Raw genomic sequence first — 9,916 nt, 5'->3', positions numbered from 1 at the left:
GGCAGGACTTCACACTTCTGAGCATTCAATCTTGGAGTTTTCAGCCCACTGAGATTTGTGGATTGCCATTCATTGTACTATTGGTCCTCTCTAGAGTTATATTATTTGTAAGTTTAGTTAACTGTCTTTAACTTGTGCATGAAAACAAATTGCATGAGGTCAAGTACATAGGACTAAGTCATCACAGTTCTCCCCAAGTTGACAGATCTAAACAAAGATGGTTACATCTGTGGCTCTCAAAACTTTATCATGCATCAGAATCACTTGGAGGGCTCATTAAAACACATTGCTGACTTCATTTACTTCTGACTTTCCGAGGTTCTGGGGTAACGTGATGAACACGCTTTGGGACCTTTACCTGTTCAAGTAGCTATCATCACATGGACAATGAGGTTCTTTACAGGTCTCTTAATACGAGGTTTGGCTTGGATATTTATGCTGAATTTATGTTGATTTCGAAGACATATTTTGTCCTGGTGTGCAAATTGATTAATTACATTATGGTTCTATTTCCATAATTTTAAAGCTTTCAGTAAGAAGCAAAGGATTAAGTATCAATAGTTCAATTGAGTAAGCCTAAACTGGCCAAGTCTAGTAAGTCCAATGCTGCTTCCAATAAATGTTTAAATGTCAATATTGTCGAAGATTAAGTAAATTCTCTTGCAGAGATGTTGCAGTTTCCAAACAGATCTAAATTCACACAGCTCTCTATTATAAACTGAAGGGAATATTCAGCCTTCCCAGTTTGATAATTTGTCAGCAACAGGCATTGAATTACAACTCCCAGGACCGACTGCATATCAGAAAATGTGTCAAGGAAGAGAAATTACAAATGTCCTCTGGTGTTACAAAGAAGAAACACTGCAGATTCTACTGTCAAAGTCCTTAAGACTCCACCCACAGAGTGAGATTGGCAGACAAGTACAAAAGTCAAAGCAGTGGTGTATTATTTTTTTTAATTTTTAAAAAATATTTTATTTATTTATGGTTGTCTCTCGTGACTCCCCTACTGGGGACTGGCCTGCAACCCAGGCATGTGCCCTGACTGGGAATCGAACTGCGATCGTGTGGTTCACAGGCCCATGCTCAATCCACTGAGCCACACCAGCCAGGGCCAGTGGTGTATTAGCTTTTGATAATAAGTACCATGTAACTTGAGAGTAGCAGCTGTTCACTGGTCCTCCACCCTCACCACAAAATATGCTGAGACAACAATATTTTCACTTCATTTATTCATTGAAAACAAGTCATTTCATACAGCATTTAGATATTTAAAATCACACACCTTATAAATGAAATCAATGCACTTTAAGGACATTGGCAACAGCACATAAGAGGTATACAAAATAAAACTGGACATCTTTGCGGCAGCAGCAGTGCATTAACTTTGAAAAAAAATGTTGGCAAATAGACAAGAGAACATTTTTAAAACAAGAAAACATTGTCCATTTCATTAAGAAAACCATTTTCTTATAATAAGAACAGCAGAACTTTGTTCCATTTTGCTCTTCCATACTACTTTTCCAAGTCATGGTCAAAAGCCCTAAGTCTGACAGTTTTGTGGTTTTCTTCTCATTTCAGGCATTCCTCCTCTACTGCATTAATACAGAAAATACATACTGCTCAAAAACTATACATATTTATCTTGCATTTGAAGCTGAATTCTTACTTTTCTTAAAGGAAGAATTGCTTTTTGCTCAGGAAATCATATTTCCTGTAAACAACTTGGGTCCTGAATGGCACCACAGTGAACTGGGAAACTGACAAGAATCAGGTGCCCTGGTCCTTGTAGCTCATTGGCTGCAAATAACTATACCTCCTAGATCAGCTATAAAGTCAGGCTTATGTGTCTCAGTAGAGATTCTAAAGCTTTTTTAGTTTAACCTTTTCTTTTTTAACCTACAACTTAACCAAATCCTATCTTCCCTATCCCTAAACTCCTAGTTGTAGGTTTGTATTTTTTTAAAAACAAGTATAAAAAGGCATCATACCAAAATGCTTATAGTCATGGTTTCATACTTGAATCACCAGCTTTTCAGCTATGATCCTGTTACATTCTATGCCAAGAAATAAGGGATGGGGGAGGATTAAGGTGACACAAAGGCATTGCTTGAAGAATTCCCCCCAAAGTGTAACTCATGACTAGGAATGCATCCATCTGAGGGCCTCCTCTATTCAAGAGGTATTCTCTCCTTCTGTTTCTTTCTCCTCCCCTTACTCTAAAACAGCATGGGAAGGTCATCGGTCTCCTAAATCAGAACCCCATGATTCAGTATTGATGCAATAATTTCTTCAAAGTTAATTAGTCCTAGCACTGTAAACAAAACACCAGCCAATTTTTGGAGAAGGAAAAAATAAAACCCTTTCCCACAATCAGGGATTTACTTTCTAAGTTGGGTGAAATGTGCTGAAATATTATAACTTTTAGTAAGAAAACATCTTTAGTTAATAAGCTAGCTTATTCAAATCAAGTGCTTCCCTGTAGTCTTAAAAACGATGTTGCTTACTATGTATGATGCTTTTGAGGCCTCTGACTTAAAAATCAGCTCCTTTAAAATAAGACTGCTTAAAAACAAAGGAAGTTTTAAGAATCTAATCTTTTCAGAGTTAAGTCATCTTTGTGCTACAAGGACCAATTTGAAACTGCACTGTACAATGGATAAAGAACAATCACATTATAGAAGTAGGTAACATTTTGAATGCTAGGGCATTGAGCATGCTTCTCGTTACTGAAATTGAGTGCTATTGTCATAAAAACACCAGAATGTTGTACTACTGGATACAATATACACTGATGGTAATTGTTGCTTATGAAGAGCTGACTGTAAGCAGCCCAAGGATTACATTTTAATGTCTTTAATAAGATCCCTGGAGAGGCCTAACATGTAAACTTCTATTTCATATTTTTAAAGTGCAGAAAATAATTTAAAATGCATATTGCAACACATGAAGGAATATAAACCTTAATATATGGAAGTTTAGGAAGGCCACCTCATTGATTCGTAAAGAAAACCATCTCTCTGTTGCTGATCTTGCATACTCCCGGTCAATTTTTTTTCAAAGACACGGAAAACTATGTTTAGCTAGGGCAACTTTACTTTCAACATCCATGTTGTGAAGAAAGTCTACACAGGAAAGAAAAAGCTTGGTAAACAAGATAGGCATGGATGCTTAGGGACATGTATAGATAAATAATATAACGTTAATTCATTCCTGATTCTGTGGGAACTTGAAATTCATGTAATAATCAAGTGGCATAGCTATACTACTTTTTGCCAAGAGGGTCAAGCCAACCAGCAGCCAGACTTTGACTGTGCCCACTTTTCATTCATTGGAAATAATAAAAAAATCAGCCACGAACCATTAACATATGGTGTCTTTATATGGCTATCAAATCACAAATTTCCCAAGGATATCATTTCAACTTTTGAAATCCTTCTCACTAGACAGTAGGGCTCTGCATTTTCAGGGCTCTGCATTTTCAGAGCCCTACACCTAATTTTTCAATCCAAAGAGAGTAAGGGAAAGAAGAGTAACAGAAAGAAGTGGGGAATGGAAAAGCAATTTTCATTTTGCAACTAATGTAAACAATTCTCATTTTAGTTAAGAAAAAAAGTTCTTGTATGGCGGTTAAAAACAATGACTAGGAAGGGTTTCATTCTGCTCAAGTGCAAATCTGAGAAAAAGTTTCTGGCCCTGGCCAGGTAGCTCAGTTGGTTCCTGATATGCTACTGATGTTTCTCTCTTTCTCTCTCCCTTCCTCTCTCTCTCAAATCAATAAAGAATTTTTTAAAAAGTATCTTATAATCCTACTGCAAGTACTAAATCCCTAAGTTTTCAAATTTCTCAAGATTAGAATTTGTATGTTAATACCCTAATTTCAAGAGTTTAGTAAGTGCAGTAAAAAACTCTTATATTCTGTGAGGCTCATAATAAATGAGTTTAGAATGAGTTCAAGCTTAGGGTTTAATCCTCAATGATTAAATCAAATAATCTGCAATCTCAAATTTTCTGTGATCAGAACATTAAAGTCCCAGTGCTGAATTTCAGCAGCTGATTAATTTAAAAAGCAATTTGACTGAGTATCAGTTTCCAGGTGGTAGACAACCTAGACAACAGGTAAACGAGAATAAAATAAGACCCCTACATAAACGCTTGACACTTGCTATAATAGTGTAAGTTTAAACATGCAAACAAAAGTACTTAGATTGAGGGGTTTAATTTTATAAAGTATCAGGTTCTTTTTCTTTCCATTTGTTAACGTAATCCAATGTAGATAGAGTACCCTCAATTTTAAAGTGAAAGAAATTTTGTTGGAAAACACATCAATAGATGCCTGGTAGACTATCAGTTACTCAATAAATATTTGTTGCATAAATATATTTCTCTAGAAGTACCTAAGAAAGGAAGGCAAACAATTTGATGAATGCTACCCAGTGTTGTATCAACTTACAGTTTTAAATCTAATATGTTCTGGGGGAAACAAAAGATACAAAAAGCTTTTAGACTAGAGGACAGACAGGTACTAAGAGATTTTCAATCATATTCAAACACTAAATATCATTTCAATCATATTCAAACACTAAATATCACAAACTCACAAGTGTTATTTTTAAGGCTCAGTAAAATAGAAAATTAAATACTTTTAAGTTATACTGACCATAATAACTTTTGCCTAAAGCAGCTATTCACACACAAGTTACTTAAAAAAAAGTCATTTAATGATTTTGAGTATACTTTGTGAATTGTTCCTTAAAGGTACTTTCCCCTTAAATTGTTTACATTAAATTTAATTTAATATGGCCACCTTCACCAGTGAAAAAAGCTAAAAGTATCAACTTTTTAACATCTGTCAAGAAGATATAATGAAAGAGATTTAATACCATTGGTTTTCTAAGTGAAATACTTAATAAAAATAAATGAGACCAACATAACAAAACTTCACAATACTAAGCCTCTTCACATTATGTGAGATAATACATAACAAATTATAATTTAGCATCCCCGACCTTCAGAAGATTTACAAAAAGAGGTAGAAAACTTTTATCTGGAAGATCTCATAGTAAAGCTAAGTTTCAGAGGGTTTGCCTTAAGGATTAGCCCACTAAGCAAATGGCTACACATCTAATATTAGGAAGAAGCTTATTCAGGTAAGGCAAGAATTTAAAAAATCTGTCATATTTTGGATGTGAAACTAATTCTTTCAATATTATTACCTCAATTACTTTAAAACTCTTCAGAAATCCAAGTAAAAGATTGTGGATAAGCAAAGTGCTTATTTGCAGAAAGGTGAAATTATTACAAGAGCATCAGTGACAGGATAAGGCTAAGATAAAAACAAATACTGTTTAGATAAGCAAAAAATCTCACAAAAACCAAACCAAGGCATATCATTATCACTTTAGATGAACATTTCTTTAGGAGTTGAAGGAAGTCTCTTAAAAAGCTGAGGAAATTAAATCCCTCCAAATCTTTATGTAAAAAAGCAAAATTCAAGCATTCCAATTATAGAACTTCAATTAAAAAGACACACCCTGCTTAATTTTAAATTTTATCCAATGTGACAAAGATTAACAAATGACTTTCATTAAAACACGAGGCCAATGGTCTTTTAGAGCTTCAGTAAGCTGCTCAGGCACCTTTTCTCTCATACAATCTACTTTTATACATTAGACCTCCTCAATTGGCCACTCTCAGTTCCTATTTTTAGTAACATTGTCAGGGAACAGACTTATCCCTGTAAAGATGCTTGTTATGTACTGACAATTGGCTAAGTACACATTTTACAAAGTCTACCAAACTGCAATATAAAATCAGTTTTGACAATTCTGTGTATCTTCATGTGAAGAATCAATTTGTAATTTAGAAACTATTAGCTCAGAGTTTTTAAAAGGACTTAATAACTGGAAACATTGTGGTTTATGTCCAATGGCCTCACACCAGGCCTTCTGCATTACCCCAAATATGATGCTGTCTTCTTCTACAAGCTAATGCTCTTGGGTGATAGTTTGTAATACTAAAACTCACTCTTCAGGTTAGTGTCCATCAGCAGCATGCACCATCTGTTCTGTCACCCCAGCAGAAAGAGAGCACGTATCACTGCTCTAGACACACATCTGTAAACTTGCACACCAATTTTAATCTTAACAAGGAATTTCAGTGCCTTAGTGGTTTTAAGTTAAAAGGATGGTTCAAGCCTTGTGTTCTTTGTTCTTCAGGGTTGTGAATAGCTTATTGGAAGACCCAGAACCTTTTGGATCTGTGAGGTAGTAGGCTTAAATCCCCAGCATGCATAGATCACACTTCTCCGAAGTTGGTATGGCCTGTTTCCTTGGCATGTTCCCTTGCTTCTGCTTGTCCAGTTAGTCCCTTTTGACATATCATGCATCGCAGGGTGAAGCGATTTATGTCAGTAAACTGTCTCTTTCTTCTAGCTTCATCTGCTAATTCCAGTGCTTGTACAAGGACAATATCGTCATTAGAGGAGAAAATGGTCAGAGGAGGGGTGTCTGGGTCAGCAAAGTTACGCTGAAGCGGGTCATAGTGGACGCCATCATAAATAAGCAGGACCCTTTTAGCATATCCTGCATCTTCCCCAAAACGATCAATTCTTACTGTCTGTGTATCTACTACACATATTTCACACTGATAATATTTAGACAAAATTGATATCTCAATAGCTCCTCCCCAAGTATCATCCCTTTTGATCCATTCACAGTACTCTTGATTAGTTTTTCCTAGTATTGCTTCACTATAGAAATCTGGATCACTTGCTACAATTTGTGCTATGAGGCGTCTCATCTCAGGGGCACAAGCTGGATTCAAGACTCCTCCTTCAACAACATAGTATACACTGGTAAAGAGGCAAGAGTTGTCGGCTGGTACCACGGTTCTGGTAAGCACAGGCAAAGTTTCCCTGACATAACTAGGAGCACCATGTCTGGTAAATGCAGGCGAACTGTGGGGCCTGGCTGGGTCTTCTTCAACGATCAGCATGTCGCCTGTTAAAAATAAAACACATCCAGAACTGGGGACAAATTATAGATCAAACTGAATGTTCACTAGCCAAGTCTGTAAATTACAAACAGAAGGAGTTAAATTATAAGCTGGGAGAACGTAGCTTTGCAAACAAGTGACCAGGAATATGCTTCTTGCTCACTGAATCTTCATCAAGTTCAAAACAAAGAGCAAAACCACTTTAGGTTGCATTCCAGTTTTGTGAGGGGGCCTAAGTTATACACCTTTATGGTTACTTAAAAAGACACATTTAAAGAATAAAATTTCCCTATGCTCCCTCTGTATTTAAAAAGCACAAATCTTCCTCAAGGTATTTATCATAGACTAGGCCACTAGGTGGTTCTCTTCTCTCTGTAAAGTTATCTAGCCTTTTCGGTGTTTATAGGATCCTGGATACAACAGCAGAAAATTTTAATGAACAATATTGCTGTTCCTGGACAGGAAGAGCTGCTGTTATTTAGAACTTGAGAGAGCCTTCAGTGGATGGTAAAAGCAAACTCTAAAGTGCGTACACCTGTCAAAGTCAGTTTGTATGTAGGAGATAAACAGGAAAGCAAGAAAGAAAAGTATCCTGCATCCTTTGGACCTGCTATCTTTATTTAGTGATAAAAGGGGAAAGAACCATTAGGACAAATAAAATAGATCCTACTTTTTTTTATACTTTTGTGGATGCCGAGGGAAAACCAAATGAGTGACAAGTGTTCAAAGATAAACCAGAAAGCGGACGGAGGAAGAGGGGACTCCAAAGGCTTTGAGCTTCTCACATAGTTTGGAATCTCTCCATCTCTTTCAACCATAGGTGAAGTCAAGCGGTTGCTAGGCACTTATCCGGGCCTCTGTCAGAATTCTCCATGCTTTACAATACCCTTATTCTGGTTCTCAAAGCCCTGGGCTGACCAACAGCCACTGACTTGACCATATCTCTGTTCTCCCTCACGCCCCTTGCTGTCCTCTCAGGACTTCCCCTGGCCCCAGAGTCGATCCCCTTACCTGATTGGATGGGCAAATCCCCCAGCATAGTGTCCCCGTTGCTGAGATCCAGGCACTCGGGTGGGTATCCGACCAGGATACGCTGACAGCCAGGGGCGATCCCGGTGATTGCAGCAATTTGGCCTTGGAGTTCTCGCACCCGGGTCTGGCTGGACAAATCCTGCAAAACATAGGTGCCATCCTTGGCTTTGCAGCGGAGCCGCCACATCGTGTTGGTTAGGCCACCCATAGGCCAGGCACCAGCGGGGCCGGCCTTGGTCCCGGCAGCAGGATGGAAGACGCCGCCGGGACAAGCAGCCGCGGGGTGGGCTCCAAAATGGCCACCCTTTGCCGGGCCAAACATCGCGAGATGTCGCTGGTGGCTACTGTTTTCGCAATACTTTGGTGCTGCTTCTGTTGAAGCGCCTTAAGTAGAACTAACTCTCTTCAAGTGACAACTAGCTTTTGTCCCCACCCTTCGGGAGCCGAAGGATGAAGGTTTTTCAGTATTCCTCAAGAACAAAAGGCTGGCTACCTGTAAAACCAGTGAGGTGCCCTCCGCGTCGGCGGCATATATGCTCAAGGAAAGAGGGCGGGGAAGGAGCTGCTGAATCCAGTACATTGGAATGTAATCTTGCACTTACTAAGGTCGGAAATTATTAAGTTGGGGCTTCTAAACCACCCCGGGAGAAACAGAATCATAGTTCAGGACACAAATGAATGCCAAGAATGGTCAGTGAGTCAAAGGACCTGCCAGAAACAACCAGATACTCGTGAATAAATTCATGGCTACAGCAAACATTGACTCATTGAGGTTAAGGGATGACTGGCCTTTCCACCTGCAAGGGACTGTAACTTGAAAACGTCCATTTGCCACATCAGAAAGAGCAGTATGAGGTCAGCCTCCTACTGAGCTATTGCCCTAGGCCCTAGGGCAATTGATACTTCAAGGGAGGCGGTGGCAGTATAAGGAGAAGGAACGAAGAGGATTAATGTGTGTCACCCGCATTCCAGTTCAGGCTCTGAGTATACAAACACAGAGAAGATTCCACTCCTGCCTTCACTATAATAAATAATCACTGTAATCGGAAGAGAGGGTGGGGTGTAAAGAACACATAACCACTGAATTTCACAGCAACAGGATAATGCTAGATTATGTGACCCTCTTCAACCCTGGGTCCCTAGAACCAAGGACCGGCCCTAGCAAAAAAACGCTCAATAAACACTTGCCGAATGGATAAAAAAAACTTGTAGAGGCACAGAGTGCAATTATAAAATACTGAGAGTTGTAATAGGCCTTAAAGAAGAGATACTGTTGGAGGTGGTTAGAGGATGAATTTAATCTGCAGGTGGAGGAATAAAGACACTTCTGAACTTACCTCTCTTCCAAGAAACCCATACTCATTCCTTTTTTCTTTTTTCCATCCTGATAGAGCACAAGCCCAAACCTGCGTAGAGGGGTTTGTCAACATAATCAAGCATCAATCAGACTTGGGGCAACTGAAAAGTTCACACGAAATGTGCAAACTCACCTCCACTGTAAAGCCTCTACCCCTGAATGTTGTATGAAAGCTTTGAATCTTTTCACATCTTTCACGACCCATTTTCCTGCTGGAGCGTTTTCCTCTTTGGTTCTTCAATATGACCATAACAGAAAGTATAGCGTGGGAGGAAGGAGGGAGAATAAAGGTAGCTAGAAGTCCACTGGAGTATGTGGAGGGGTCCAGGGAAGCTCGCGGTTGAGCGATTAGTTGGTTTTCTGAAGTTAGTGTGCGGGGAAGGGGAAGGATATACGCAATCAGCTCAAGTATTGCGGTAGACTACTCTAGCCAAGAACCTACTAAATTTACGTTCCAATTTATGACTCTCACGAGGTACCGCTGAGATTCACGGAAGGGTTAAGCGGCGCAACGTTTTCTCGTCATAAAAA

At 38.8% G+C, this 9,916-nt stretch overlaps 1 protein-coding gene across 2 annotated transcripts; it reads right to left on the bottom strand.

Moving 5' to 3' along the window:
* Positions 1-1,217: 1,217 nt before the first annotated feature.
* Positions 1,218-9,876, bottom strand: YOD1 (YOD1 deubiquitinase). Of its 2 annotated transcripts, XM_037067210.1 has the most exons (4): positions 9,519-9,876; positions 9,366-9,434; positions 8,008-8,167; positions 1,218-7,001 (listed from the first exon to the last, which is right to left on the bottom strand). In XM_037067210.1, the coding sequence occupies exons 1-4, from the start codon at positions 9,633-9,635 to the stop codon at positions 6,298-6,300; spliced, it is 1,050 nt and encodes a 349-aa protein (XP_036923105.1). In that variant the 5' UTR covers positions 9,636-9,876; the 3' UTR covers positions 1,218-6,297. The 2 variants fall into 2 exon arrangements, with proteins under 2 accessions (XP_036923105.1, XP_036923106.1); XM_037067211.1 differs by lacking the exon at positions 9,366-9,434.
* Positions 9,877-9,916: the final 40 nt, after the last annotated feature.

The sequence above is a fragment of the Sturnira hondurensis genome, unplaced genomic scaffold, assembly GCF_014824575.4.
Source record: "Sturnira hondurensis isolate 20B ecotype Veracruz unplaced genomic scaffold, ASM1482457v3 Scaffold0017082, whole genome shotgun sequence".
Classification (NCBI taxonomy): domain Eukaryota; kingdom Metazoa; phylum Chordata; class Mammalia; order Chiroptera; family Phyllostomidae; genus Sturnira; species Sturnira hondurensis.
The sequence above is the reverse complement of the archived record's forward strand: the minus strand, read 5'-3'. Positions and strand labels throughout refer to the sequence as shown.